General features: G+C 45.8%; 1 protein-coding gene across 6 annotated transcripts in view; it reads right to left on the reverse strand.

Moving 5' to 3' along the window:
- Window positions 1–15,730, reverse strand: part of NISCH (nischarin) — a 151,051-nt gene that overhangs the window by 114,391 nt on the left and 20,930 nt on the right. For all 6 annotated transcript variants that reach the window (XR_011023798.1, XR_011023797.1, XM_068251897.1 and 3 more), the window contains exons 5-6: window positions 13,440–13,603; window positions 10,475–10,570 (exon numbers count right to left, since the gene is read on the reverse strand). Coding sequence is in view for 4 of the 6 variants with exons in the window: in XM_068251897.1 (XP_068107998.1) it covers window positions 10,475–10,570; window positions 13,440–13,603 (260 nt within the window). In the remaining 2 variants the exon portion in view is untranslated. The remainder of the gene's footprint in view (window positions 1–10,474; window positions 10,571–13,439; window positions 13,604–15,730) is intronic.

Consider the following 15,730-nt stretch of genomic DNA (forward strand, 5'->3'; position numbering starts at 1 on the left):
GGGAGTAGTGAGAGTTCAGACACAGAACCTGACATGTCAAATTAAAACACTGAACAAAAGCACTGAGCTTCTCGGCTATTAACCACTTCACCCCCAAGGGTTTTTTTTTTTACCATAACGGACCAGAGCAATTTTCACCTGTCAGTGCTCCTCCCTTTTATTCACCAATAACCTTATTACTACTTATCACAACAAAATGATCTATACCTCATTTTTTTTGCCACCACTTAGGCTGTGGGTAGTACATTTTGCTAAGAATTTGTTTATTCTAATTGCGTTTTAACAGGAAAAATAAGAGAATGGAAAAAATGAATTATGTCTCAGTTTTCGGCCATTATAGTTTTAAAATTAAATGTTCTCCTGTGGATAAAACCGACATATTTTATTTGCCCAGTTGTCCCGATTATTAAACTGTTTAAAATAAATCACAATGTATGGTGACAATATATTATTTGGAAATATAGGGGTTATTTTTCTGTTTGTTTTTTTTGTCTGGTCCATAATTACAAACCCTCATAAAATATAGATTAAAAAAGGCTAAGTCCCTAAGGGAACTATTTATGTAAGTTTTTTGATTTTTTTTGTGGGGGGGGGGGGGGGGGGGCTGGGGGCTTTGGAAGTGTAAGTTATTAGCTTTATTAATAAAAGGTAAAATTACACATACAGGCACATACATACATGTATGTATGCATGTATGTATGTGCCTGTATGTGTAATTTTACCTTTTGGCCACACGATGGCGCGTGTGCACACTTTCCTGATTATAGGTTTAGAAGTGTTCACTATATATATATATATATATATATATATAATCACACATTTAACTAGCTGTGACTGTTTCCATTCATTCCAGGCATTGCGATTGGGTAGAGGACCCTAATCACAGAACACGGAGTCCCGACGGAAACGGCGCGCACACGCGCAGAGCGGGGGTCGGGAACGAGCGACTTATTAATACGTCCAGTTGCCGTTAACAGGCTCACACAGGACGTTTTAATAAGTCAGAATGCCGGTAAATGGTTAAAAAGGTCACCGGCGTCCGCCTAACCACTTTCACCACGAGGGATACTTTAAAAAAAAAAAAAAAATGAACCAGATACTCGGGTAAGGAGAAGGAAGGCTCTGGGTCCTAAAAAGCCTACCCACTCCTCTCAAAGTCGCAGAGTTCCAGCGCAATGGCTCCCTCAGTAGCAGTATTCAACCAATTTGGTCAAATACTGCTCGCTCTCTGCCCCTGAAAGTGTTCGGAACTGTACGGGAACCTGAGTGCTCCTAAAGACAGGGGGCTCCACACGGCGCAAACACGCTTTCTCTCGCTCACGCATGCGCAGTACAGAGCACTCGGACTCCTGTAGACTTTCAAAGCCTCCCGCTGCAGAGGATTCAAATGGTGGAGCCAGCGCTGCAATGAGGGCACCATGAGAGGAGCGGGAAGACTCTATAGGACCCACAAGCCTTCCCTCTGCTTAGGTATCTGGTTAATTTTTGAATCTTCCAATAAGCTTTAATGAGCTGCTACTACAGGTGGGTACACACATCAGATGCAAGTCTTTGGAAAATTAAAGATCACAGACCAATTTTACCCCCTTCCATGTAGTATGAGAGCCATACTCTACACAGTCTATTCTATGGAGCTGAACTCCCCATCAGACAGAAATCTTACCCCCTTCCATGTAGTATGAGAGCCACACCTACACAGTCTATTCTATGGAGCTGCACTCCCCATCAGATAGAGATCTTACCCCCTTCCATGTAGTATGACAGCCATACCTACACAGTCTATTCTATGGAGCTGAACTCCCCATCAGATAGAAATCTTACCCCCTTCCATGTAGTATGAGAGCCACACCTACACAGTCTATTCTATGGAGCTGAACTCCCCATCAGACAGAAATCTTACCCCCTTCCATGTAGTATGAGAGCCACACCTACACAGTCTATTCTATGGAGCTGAACTCCCCATCAGACAGAAATCTTACTCCCTTCCATGTAGTATGAGAGCCACACCTACACAGTCTATTCTATGGAGCTGCACTCCCCATCAGACAGAAATCTTACCCCCTTCCATGTAGTATGAGAGCCACACCTACACAGTCTATTCTATGGAGCTGCACTCCCCATCAGACAGAAATCTTACCACCTTCCATGTAGTATGAGAGCCACACCTACACAGTCTATTCTATGGAGCTGCGCTCCCCATCAGACAGAAATCTTACCCCCTTCCATGTAGAATGAGAGCCACACCTACACAGTCTATTCTATGGAGCTGCACTCCCCATCAGACAGAAATCTTACCACCTTCCATGTAGTATGAGAGCCATACTCTACACAGTCTATTCTATGGAGCTGCACTCCCCATCAGACAGAAATCTTACCCCCTTCCATGTAGTATGAGAGCCATACCTACACAGTCTATTCTATGGAGCTGCACTCCCCATCAGACAGAAATCTTACCCCCTTCCATGTAGTATGAGAGCCATACTCTACACAGTCTATTCTATGGAGCTGAACTCCCCATCAGACAGAAATCTTACCCCCTTCCATGTAGTATGAGAGCCACACCTACACAGTCTATTCTATGGAGCTGCACTCCCCATCAGACAGAAATCTTACCCCCTTCCATGTAGTATGAGAGCCATACCTACACAGTCTAGTCTATTAACCTGAACTCCCCAACAGATAAAAATCTTTGAAAGATGCAGGACACATTCAACAGATCAGTATCTGTAAAAGATCTGTTCCTGCAAAAGATCCGTTCCTGCAAAATGCATTCATAGTCTATGATATCTGCAGATCTCATACACACCTTGTTTAACAGACATTCATCTGCAGATCAGATCCACCAGGATGGATCTTCAGATGATTGTCAGAAATGCAGATGAAGGTCTGTTAAACAAGGAGTGTATGATGATCTGCAGATATCATAGACTATGAATGCATTTTGCAGGAACAGATCTTTTGCAGATACTGATCTGTTGCATGTGTACAGCATCTTTGTGTGCAGCATCTTGCAAAGATTTCTGTCTGATGGGGAGTTTAGCTCCATAGAATAGACTGTGTAGGTATGGCTCTCATACTACATGGAAGGGGGTAAAATTGGTCTGTGATCTTTCATTTTCCAAAGATGTATCTCAAGTGTGTATGAAGCATAATTCTGAGCTGAAGCAAATTACGCAAATAAAAGCAGCCTGGAATTGGACCAATTGCAGCAGCCACTGAGGTCAAACAATGCCGCACGATGGACACTCACGTTAGCACAGTACTTCCCATTGGCTGTAGTTAATAACTGACATAAGGGCTGAGATCAATGACTGTTCAGTAAATAGATCCGTCCTTTCCTGACCTCTGCCACCACCAAACTCCTCATCCATGCCCTCATAATTTCCCGCCTTGACTACTGCAATGCCCTGCTGTCTGCTCTCCCTATGACCCGAACAGCCCCACTGCAGTCCATCATGAATGAGGCAGCCAGAATTATCCACTCCTCCCATCGCTCCACCAGAGCAGCTTCCCTCTGTGAATCCCTCCACTGGCTTCCTATCCAGTCCAGAATCAGATTCAAGATACTGTGTCTGGCCTACAAATCTGTCCACAAAACCTGTCCAACCTACATTTCTGATCTTACTCAGAGGTACACACCAAGCCGCTCACTCCGCTCCTCCAATGAGCTTCGCCTGACCGCCCCCCGCATCATCCAGTCCCATGCACGCCTCCAAGACTTCTCAAGAGCTGCTCCAACACTATGGAACTCCCTACCTCCACCCATTAGGGCAGCCCCCTCCTTCAACACCTTCAAGAAGGCCCTCAAAATTCACCTTTTCACTCTGGCCTACGACCCCTCACAATTGCTCTAAACCCACAGCTGAACTCTGGTCCCCTACCTTCGTGTCCCTGCCTCTCCCTCTAGATTGTAAGCCTTTGGGCAGGGTCCTCCTCCTTTTGTGTCCTACCTGATCATGCACCTCCATTACTGTGCACCCATGCTATGCATTGGAGATTAGGCAAGTTAGGTTCACTCAGAACCTAAGTTGCCTAATCTCCATGCTCCATCCAGTGACTGACTAAGCATTACCTGGTATTCATACAGTGCTGTGTGATCTGGTTTGCATGTATTCCTGTATTGTCATATTGCTGTATGTCACCCCTAAATATTGTCTGTAACCCTAACTAATGTCCAGCGCTGCGTAATATGTTGGCGCTTTATAAATACAATAAATAAATAGGTGCAGGTTTGCATATAGCAGCTCTACAGTCACTGCAAGTCTGCACTGGGGAAGCTGCATGCAACTCAACAACAATCCCCCGGATTGCATTCATGTGTGGGTGTATGGATGCATGTGCATGTATGGGTTCTACGGCTAAAGTACAGGCAGCTCTGAAGGGCAGTAAAAGCCACAATAACCCTCAAAACAATCAGCATGACCACTGCCGGTATCAGAGGCCTGACTACAACCACAGCTCCCAAAAATCTGTGATGTTGCGTAAACAAAAACACTATGCAATGATTTGCAAGTCATTTAAAGAGGAACTCTAAGGAAAATAATGTAATTAAAAAGTGCTTCATTTTTACAATAATTATGTATAAATGATTTAGTCAGTGTTTGCCCATTGTAAAATCTTTCCTCTCCATGATTAACACTGACATTTATCACATGGTGACATTTTTACTGCTGGCAGGTATTGTCAGTGGAAGGAGATTCTGCTTGCTTTTTTGGCAGTTGGAAACAACTGTAAACAGCCATTTCCCACAATGCAATGAGGTTGACAGACAGGAAACTCCCATGATCCTCAAAATTGCCTGTGGGAGGGGTTTCATCACTATATCAGCCATACAGCGCCCCCTGATGATCCGTTTGTGAAAAGGAAAAGATTTCTCATGTAAAAGGGGGTATCAGCTACTGATTGGGATTAAGTTCAATTCTTGGTCACGGTTTCTCTTTAAATCTTAAACTTAACTGAAAAATACTAAAAAAAAAAAACATATCAAATGTTGAAAAATAAAAGGTTATTCTTTTATGAAAAAATGTTGCTATTTGAAATTTGTGATCCTATAAAAGTTGGGACAAGGATTAAAAACATGGACTTACGTGGAAAACAGGTCAATAAAATAGATGGCATACAAAATCCATCCTTCAGGCTGGGAGCACACTTGGGAGCGGATGAGGAATGTGAAATGGCACTTAACAGTTGTCCTAACTGTAGTGAGAGGGATCTGGAGGCTGCCATATTTATTTCCTGTTAAACAATCCCAGTTGCCTGGCTGTCCTGCTGGTCTATCTGGCTGCAGTAGTGTCTGAATCACACCAGAAACAAGCATGCGGCTAATCTTGTCAGATCTGACAATAATATCAGAAACACCTGATCTGCTGCATGCTTGTTCAGGGGCAATGGCTGAAAGTATTAGAGCCAGAGGATCAGCAGGACAGCCAGGCAACTGGTATTGCTTAACAGGAAATATAGTAAATACGGCAGCCTCCATATCCCTCTCACTTCAGTTTCCTTTAAATGAAAGTCTATGGTCAAAATTGTAAATCACAACTCTCTGCAATGAACAGTTGTAAAATGCAAATGTAAAACGCAGAGCGATCAATGATCTACAGATGGGGAATGTCTGGTTTATCCAGGTGTATTATGCTAGAGTGCTGCCTTTACCTAGTATCCGAAGACATAACAACAACAGTTGTGCAGGTGACACCTTTAATGACTAACTGTACAAGATTACTTTGCAAGCTTTCCAAACTTCAGGTTTAGAGACATCTGTAAACAGCCATTTCCTGTCTGTGAACATTGTTACATTGTGGCAGTTTGCCCAGAGTACCGCGGTATGCTTCTTGTGGGAGGGGTTTCAGCACAAAATCAGTCACACAGCGCCCCCTGATGGTCTGTTTGTGAAAATCATTCTATTTCTCATGTAAAAGGGGGTATCAGCTACTGATTGGGATAAAGTTCAATTCTTGGTTGGGGTTTCTCTTTAAAGTGTGGAAAGCTTGCGCGAAATCTTGTTGTGCAGTTAGTCATTTAAGGTATCACCTACACAACTGTTGTTGTTACGTCTTCGGATTCTCTCCATGACTAACACCGGACCACACACAACTGGCTTTACCTAGAATATCATAGTCACAGGATATAGGATCTGTACAGGAAACCCACACAAGACGTAGGCTGCTACATCCTCCCCACACAGCACTAATTCAGAGAATGGAGCAGACCACTCAGCCAGCTACAGCTCAAATGCCAGGCTAAAAACCAGGGCTGTGGAGTCGTGGGGTAATTTTGGGTACCCGGAGTCGGAGTCCCTGGTTTTATAAACTGAGGAGTCGGATGATTTTTGTACAAAATCCACAGCCCTGATAAGTATTAGGGCCGGTGCACACCAGAGCGGTTCTGGAGCGTTTTTTAAAACGCTTGCAGGGGGGAAACCGCTTGGCTAATGAAAGTGAATGGGAAGGTGCACACCAGAGCGGCTCGTTTTTTCCCCAAACGCAAACTCCCGGGCTGCAGCATTTTTTAGGTTTCTGAGGCGTTTCTGCCTCAATATAAAGTATAGGAAAGTGGAAAACCGCTCTGAAAAGCGCTAGATCAGAGCGGTTTTCCAGGCGTTTTTATTACAGAAGCTGTTCAGTAACAGCTTTACTGTAACAATATATGAAATCTGCTACACAAAAACGCTCCAAAAAACGCTAGGCATGTTTAGAAAATCGCTCTAAACATGCCTAGAATCGCTCTGAAATCTGCTCCAAAAACCTCTAGCGTTTTGCAGATCTGCTGGAGGTCTGTGGTGTGCACTGGGCCTTAGACTAAGGAGTTGGAGTCAGGGTAATTCTGGGTACTTGGAGTGGGTGGTTTCATAAACTAAGGAATCAGAGTAAAGGTGGCCACACACGATACAATAAAATAATCCGATTTTACAGCAATTCGATAAAAACGATCGAAAGGTTTTTTTGCATTTGACTGAAAACTCTTCGATTTTTATCGATCCGGAATGCCAGATATTTTTCTTCAATCTTTCTAAAGATTGTATGGTGTGTGTTAGATTGTCAATTAATATACACGCCCTAGCAATTTTGTCAGCGTTTCCAATCATTTTTATCATAATTGGGGAAAAATTTAACATACCGTAGGTGTGTGGTGCATTGGTCATATTTTTGAAATGTTAGTCAGAAAAATGTATTGCAATTCTTAAATAGAACAGATATTTTAAAAAATTGTATGGTGTGTGGCCACCTTTAGAGTTGGATGATTTTTGTACAGACTCCACAGCGCTGCTAAAAAGTACATTTAGGCCCGGTGCACAGAGTTAAAAAAAATGGTCCGTTCGTGGTTCAGAAGGGAACGGATTCAATGTTACCCTATGGATCAGTTACCGTGCGTCTTTTCAAACGGATCGGTTCTGCACGATCTGCTGAACGGAGCGCAAGTTTCCTGCTGCAGCAATTTTTCCAGACAGCTGAGCCCAGCGGAACAGAAACGGACGCTGAAGCTCTGCATTGGGGGCAATGAGAGAACAGAACGTTTCTTCACACTAGTGAAAAACTGACCTCTAAACAGAAAAATACACTTTGGTGATGGGGTCGGGGGTCGGATGTGGGGAAACAGAACGGAGGCAGCAGAATGGCAACGGAGTGAAAACGGATCCAATCAACCGGTAAGATCCTTTTTCACGCGTCCATTTGCCACTTAAACGCAAGTGTGAACTGGGCCTAACAGAAAACCTGTAGTGGAAAAAAAAAAAAAAAATGTTTGATACTTACCTATAGAGAGGGAAGGCTCAGAGACTTCCCTGGCCTCCTTGTTCCCTAGCTGTCCCTCCCGGGGAAGTGCAAGTGGAATAAGTCTTGACCCCTCCTCCACCAGGCTTTGGAGGTACTCGGGTCCCCGAGTGGCTGTGTACTGCGCATAGGCGAGCGGCTCACAAGTGCGCAGTATGGAGCTGCTCATTTCATGTGTTTTTGCATTGAATTCAGGTATCAGTGCTGGGTGGTTTCCCTGGAGGTGAAGGAGCTGGAGGGCGGTGCATTCTGCCCCAAGATGTAGAGTGCGGTTGGGGTCCCGATCGGTGGCAGAGGCCCCCCTCTTCCCATATTATTCTCCTGTGTTTGAAGCTTTTAGCATTTCATGGCTAATGCAGCTTTCAGGTCACATTAGCGGCAGAATGGGTGTCTGGAGACTGGCTGCCCCTGCTGTCATTACAATGTGAGACTGAGGGTCTCCTCCAGTATAGGGGGAAAATAGTGAGTTCGGCGCAGCCCATGCATACATCGGTACTGCAGATCTGGACGCACACCATGTCTTACATTGACTGGCCTTGCTCTGCAGATTGATGGCAGGCGCAGTTTGGCGGGTCACCATTGTTTATCCATCTCTGACAGTCTGAAGGTGCGTACACACATGCGACTATAGTCGTTTGTAACGATCGTTGTCGCATGTGTGTACGTAGCATGAGCGTCCCAGCTCCTGCGTAATCAGCAGGCCATAAATAAACCCTATGTAGCTAATATACAACACATATGGAACGATTTTAGTGAACAGGAGCCGCTTAAATGTAGAAAAACGGCACAATCACTGTTCTAAGTAATACCTCTAATGACTAATTGTACAAGATTTCCTTGCAAACTTCCAACACTAAAGTAATAAATAATAATCCTCCTAACATTTGTATAGCACTTTTCTCCTGTTGGACTCAAAAGCGCTCAACAGCTGCAGCCACTAGGGGCGCACTCAGGAGGCCACCCTGCAGTGTTAGGAAGTATTGACCAAGGACTCCTTACTGAATAAGTACTGACCCTAGCCAGGATTCAAACTCTGGTCTCCCAAAGTGTACCAGAGGCAAGGCAAAAAATAATAAATACTTACCTTAGAATAGGGAAGCCTCTGGATCCTGCAGAGGCTTCCCACATCTTCCTGGCCCCCATCATTGCTGTGCAGGGATCCCGGAACATGTCTGACAAGTGCTTCTTAAATAGGTTATGTGGCTGCGCAACTATTCCTGGAAAGTACGGCTGCGCTGATGCATGGAGAGGGGAGGAGCCCCAATCTTCAGGAGGGTCCCGGGCAGACTCAGCGGTCTCCAGGAAGATGTGGGAAGCCTTCTCTTAAATAAACATCTATTTTAAATGCATTTGCCTTTAGTTCCTTCTTCAGGCATTATAGAGAACTGGATCAGAGCTGTATAAAGCTACTCCTTACATGCACAAACATATAGGATTTCCTGGGGGTACACAACCTGACAGTTTCAAGTTACTGTGTATGCCCAGAAAATGATAAACACGCTTGTAAGGAATGGCTGTATACATGTCTGATCCAGTTCTGTGTAATGCCTGAAGGAGAAAGAAACTTACCGGTAAATTATGAAAGCTTGTAATGAAACCATGTACAGATAGTCATTAAATGGACTCTGAAGTCTCGTTTTTTACATGCTTTTCTCATACAATCCTCTTCAGCATGATTGTCCCAGTAGATTTGTTGCATCCCTGCGGCAGATGAAGGATTTATTCCGGTGAAATCGACCTGCAAAGTAGAAGGTCGCAGATCATGCTGCCCTGACACGCAGGGCTTCTCTTCCTGGAGAGGCAGAGCTTTGAGCTGTAGCTCAGCCTATACGCAATCAATCTCCGCGGATCTCCCCCTCCTCCCCGCCCCTCTCAGTGAAAGAAGACAGAGGGGCGGGGAGAGGCAGCGATCAGCAGAGATTGACGGCGGAGGAGGCGGAGCTACAGCCTAAAGCTCTGCCTCTTCTAGGAAGTAAAGCCCTGCGAGCCCGGGAGCTTCACAGGGCTTTACTCTCTGTAATAAATCATTCATCCACCGTGGGGATGCAGCAATTCTATGATGCTGAAGAGGATTATATAGGAAAAGCAGCTAAAACATGAGACTTCAGAGCATCTTTAAAAGATATTATCTAAAGAACTTAGTTATTTCTTCAGAGTTTGTCCATGACTGGATCACACAAACAACAACAACAACAACAACAACAACAACATCATAAACACACACACAACCATCAACACAAAACACACACACATACACACACACACACACACACACCAACATACACACACACACACCAACATACACACACACACACCAACATACACACACACACACACCAACATACACACACACACACACCAACATACACACACACACACCAACATACACACACACACACACCAACATACACACACACACACACCACACACACACACTGTACACGTACACACACACACTGTACACGTACACACACACACTGTACACGTACACACACACACACACTGTACACACACACACACACACACACACACAGACACACACACACAGACACACACACACAGACACACACAGACACACACACACAGACACACACAGACACACACACACACACACACACACACACACACACACACACAATCACTGTTTTATTATTACCGTCACAATAAACAAAACACAGCAACCTCTGCATTCTCTTGTTTCTTACCTCTACTTGACAGAGGGATTTAAATACGGACAGATCGTAGGGTAGTAAGTGCTCCTGTATGTTACTCGTCCCCACACAGCCTTTTGTGCCGCTGATCTGGGGAAAGACAGGAGAAAACAGATGACAGCGTGTTTGTATAATTACAGAGATACATGCAGAATATTCCCCTTCCTCTATAGCGGCTCTACGCCAAGCAGAGGAGATCCCCCCTCTCATTCCTTTGCATTTTAACCACTTTAGGATCGTGGTGTTCAACCCCCTAGTGACCAGGACATTTTTTTTTTTTTTACTAAAATGGCAACTGCAGCTTTAAAGGGATACTGTAGGGGGGTCGGGGGAAATGAGTTGAAGTTACCCGGGGCTTCTAATGGTCCCCCACAGACATCCTGTGCCCACGCAGCCACTCCCCAATGCTCTGGCCCCGCCTCTGGTTCACCTCTGGAATTTCAGACTTTAAAGTCTGAAAACCACTGCGCCTGCATTGCAGTGTCCTCGCTCTCGCTGATGTCACCAGGAGCGTACTGCGCAGACACAGACCATACTGGGGTGGTGCTATACACTCCTGGTGACATCAGCGGGAGCGAGGACACTGCAACGCAGGCGCAGTAGTTTTCAGACTTTAAAGTCTGAAATTCCAGAGGTGAACCAGAGGCGGGGCCGGAGCATTGGTGAGTGGCTGCACGGGCACAGGATGTCTGCGGGGGACCATTAGAAGCCCCGGGTAAGTTCAACTCGTTTTCCCCTGACCCCCTACAGTATTCCTTTAAGGCCTAGAGCTCTCTGTTGGTGGGGTCTGATTCAACCCACCGTGTTTAATTTTTTTTTTTTTTTTTTTTCCTTATAAAATATTCATTTTTTTTAATTTCTTAATAAATCTGCTTTTTTTATATATTCTTCCTCCCTTCCTCCCCCGCCAGCCAATCAGTGTGATTGGCTGTCATAGGGTTCAGCCTATGACAGCCGATCACCGCCGAGACTCAGGAGGGGACAGCCGTGTCACACGGCTGTCCCGAGTACAGCGTTGTCTTAGATCGCAGCGCTGTACTTGTGTATTAGAAGGCGGTTTCGCTGTCTAACAGTCTCCGAGCGGTGTGCATAATCTCCTGCTAGCCCTATAGAAGGCCGTTCACGCCAATCGGTGTGGAGTGGTCCTGAGGCTGACGCGTGGAGCGGTCGGCAAGTAGTTAAAGCACACCTAAAATAAGAGGGATATGGAGACTCATATTTATTTTCTTTTAAAGAGTAACTGTCAGGCTGCAGAAGCTAATTTAAACCTCTATTCTCCTGTGTTAAAGAGTTTAGAAGGAAGCCCAAAAGCCATTAGTGAAGATAAAAAAATCTCAGTTACCTTTGATGTGTGCTTATCAGCAAGGCTGTTATAGACCCATAAGGACGCAAGCCGCATACTAAACTGCAAAGCATTCTGGGGCCCTCCCCTCGGCTGCTAATGAGACGTTACAGCAGCTTGTAATCAGTCCAGCGCGTAGCACTGATAAATCTCCGGGCAGAGTACACTGCAGGAGTCAGCTATTGTTCCTAGGCACATGGCTCATTAATATTCACTGCACACTGTGTTATTCAGTAGGAGCTTTTCTGTGATCAGGAAGCAGGCAGGACATGACGACACGTTTGGCTTCATAGGAGACAGAAAAACATGGAACCTGCCATGAGCTGTCAGGAGCATCTATCTCTGCATATACTATATACAAATTCTGTGAAATCCAAACGTGGACAGTGAAATCCATATGTAATGTAAGTACAGCCAATCTTTAGCTACTGATATATGTGTTTATTTTCTCTGAGACCCTATACCTAACAGCTCCTCTTTAAGCAATACACATTTCCTGGCTGTCCTGCTGAGCCTCTGCCTCTAATACATTTAGCCATAGCCCCCGAACAAGCATGCAGATCAGGTGCTCTAACTGGATTCAGACTGGATTGATTCAGACACTACTGCAGCCAGAGAGATCAGCAGGACAGCCAGGCAACTGGTATTATTTAAAGGGTTTAAAAAAAAAAAAAAAAAAAAAACACAGTTTAACTTACTTGGGGCTTCTTGCAGGTAAAATGAACTGATTGAATATGGCCGCCTGCATATCTCTCTCACTTCAGGTGTCCTTTAAGCGTAGCGGCAAAAAAAAAGGTATCTATTGGGATAAAAACAAGTTGCAAGCTCCGGGGCCGTCATACTGCCCCACTTTGTGAGCTACAAACCCGGAACAAGCATGCTACATACAGGTTCTGTGGCAGTCACTGGCTGCATGACTGACTCTAGTCAGGGAATCACTGAGCAATCACCAGCACAGCTAAGGAGCTCAGGTCGGCAAGTACAAGGAAAAACAATGGCATAACCAACCCTGACCTTAAAGGGATACTGTAGGGGGGGGGGGGGGGGGGGTCGGGGAAAATGAGTTGAACTTACCCGGAGCTCCTAATGGTCCCCCGCAGACATCCTATGCCCGCGCAGCCACTCACCGATGCTCCGCCCCCCGCAGACATCCTGTGCCCACGCAGCCACTCACCGATGCTCCGCCCCCCGCCTCCAGTTCACTTCTGGAATTTCTGACTTTAGAGTCAGAAAACCACTGCGCCTGCGTTGCCGTGTCCTCGCTCCCGCTGATGTCACCAGGAGTGTATAGCACAAGCCCAGTATGGTCTGTGTCTGCGCAGTACACTCCTGGTGACATCAGTGGGAGTGAGGACACGGCAACGCAGGCGCAGGGGTTTTCTGACTTTAAAGTCAGAAATTCCAGAAGTGAACCGGAGGCGGGGCCGGAGCATTGGGGAGTGGCTGCGCGGGCACAGGATGTCTGCGGGGGGGCGGAGCATCGGTGAGTGGCTGCGCGGGCATAGGATGTCTGCGGGGGACCATTAGAAGCCCCGGGTAAGTTCAGCTCATTTTCCCCCGACCCCCCCTACAGTATCCCTTTAAACAAGTGGATGAGGTACACACAGCGGTTCCTACCTTTAAATATCGCAGTCGGCATGTAAAGTCCAGTATGTGCCCGAGATCGGTCTTGGCGTCGCCGTTGATGCAGGTAGGCTTCCCGTGTCGCAGCAGCTGGGTGATGGCGTACAGCTGCAGGGGGCTCATGTGAAATACCTGTCCCGATAGAAGCAGCTGCTCTCCTGGGGGGGGAAACAGGAAAGATCAGAGACCGGGGAACAAAACAGCCATACAACCGATTGCATGAGACAGGAATTCAAGTGTCAGGAGATCTGATTGGAGGAGACAGGAATACAAGTGTGAGGAGAGCTGATTGGATGAGACAGGGATACAAGTGTCAGGAGATCTGATTGGAGGAGACAGGGATACAAGTGTCAGGAGATCTGATTGGAGGAGACAGGGATACAAGTGTCAGGAGATCTGATTGGAGGAGACAGGAATACAAGTGTCAGGAGATCTGATTGGAGGAGACAGGGATACAAGTGTCACGAGATCTGATTGGGTGAGAGAGGGATACAAGTGTCAGGAGATCTGATTGGATGAGACAGGAATACAAGTGTGAGGAGATCTGATTGGACGAGACAGGGATACAAGTGTCAGGAGATCTGATTGGATGAGACAGGAATACAAGTGTGAGGAGATCTGATTGGATGAGACAGGGATCCAAGTGTCAGGAGAGCTGATTGGATGAGACAGGAATACAAGTGTCAGGAGATCTGATTGGAGGAGACAGAGATACAAGTGTCAGGAGATCTGATTGGATGATACGGGGATACAAGTGTCAGGAGATCTGATTGGATGAGACAGGAATACTAGTGTCAGGAGATCTGATTGGAGGAGACAGGGATACAAGTGTCAGGAGATCTGATTGGATGAGACAGGAATACAAGTGTCAGGAGATCTGATTGGATGATACGGGGATACAAGTGTCAGGAGATCTGATTGGATGAGACAGGAATACTAGTGTCAGGAGATCTGATTGGATGAGACAGGGATACAAGTGTGAGGAGATCTGATTGGATGAGACAAGGATACAAGTGTGATGAGATCTGATTGCATGAGACAGGAATGCAAGTGTCAGGAGATCTGATTGGATGAGACAGGGATACAAGTGTCAGGAGATCTGATTGGGTGAGAGAGGGATACAAGTGTCAGGAGATCTGATTGGGTGAGACAGGGATACAAGTGTCAGGAGATCTGATTGGGTGAGAGAGGGATACAAGTGTCAGGAGATCTGATTGGATGAGACAGGGATACAAGTGTCAGGAGATCTGATTGGATGATACGGGGATACAAGTGTCAGGAGATCTGATTGGATGAGACAGGAATACTAGTGTCAGGAGATCTGATTGGAGGAGACAGGGATACAAGTGTCAGGAGATCTGATTGGATGAGACAGGAATACAAGTGTCAGGAGATCTGATTGGATGATACGGGGATACAAGTGTCAGGAGATCTGATTGGATGAGACAGGAATACTAGTGTCAGGAGATCTGATTGGATGAGACAGGGATACAAGTGTGAGGAGATCTGATTGGATGAGACAGGGATACAAGTGTCAGGAGATCTGATTGGGTGAGAGAGGGATACAAGTGTGAGGAGATCTGATTGGGTGAGACAGGGATACAAGTGTGAGGAGATCTGATTGGATGAGACAGGGATACAAGTGTCAGGAGATCTGATTGGAGGAGACAGGGATACAAGTGTCAGGAGATCTGATTGGAGGAGACAGGGATACAAGTGTCAGGAGATCTGATTGGGTGAGAGAGGGATACAAGTGTCAGGAGATCTGATTGGGTGAGAGAGGGATACAAGTGTCAGGAGATCTGATTGGAGGAGACAGGGATACAAGTGTGAGGAAATCTGATTGGATGAGACAGGAATACTAGTGTCACGAGATCTGATTGGGTGAGAGAGGGATACAAGTGTCAGGAGATCTGATTGGAGGAGACAGGGATACAAGTGTGAGGAGATCTGATTGGATGAGACATGAATACAAGTGTCAGGAGATCTGATCGGGTGAGAGAGGGATACAAGTGTCAGGAGATCTGATTGGAGGAGACAGGGATACAAGTGTGAGGAGATCTGATTGGATGAGACAAGGATACAAGTGTCAGGAGATCTGATTGGATGAGACAGGGATACACCTGTCAGGAGATCTGATTGGATGAGACAGGGATACAAGTGTCAGGAGATCTGATTGGAGGAGACAGGGATACACGTGTCAGGAGATCTGATTGGGTGAGACAGGAATACAAGTGTGAGGAGATCTGATTGGAGGAGACAGGAATACAAGTGTGAGGAGATCT

Source organism: Hyperolius riggenbachi, chromosome 9, assembly GCF_040937935.1.
Source record: "Hyperolius riggenbachi isolate aHypRig1 chromosome 9, aHypRig1.pri, whole genome shotgun sequence".
NCBI lineage: Eukaryota > Metazoa > Chordata > Amphibia > Anura > Hyperoliidae > Hyperolius > Hyperolius riggenbachi.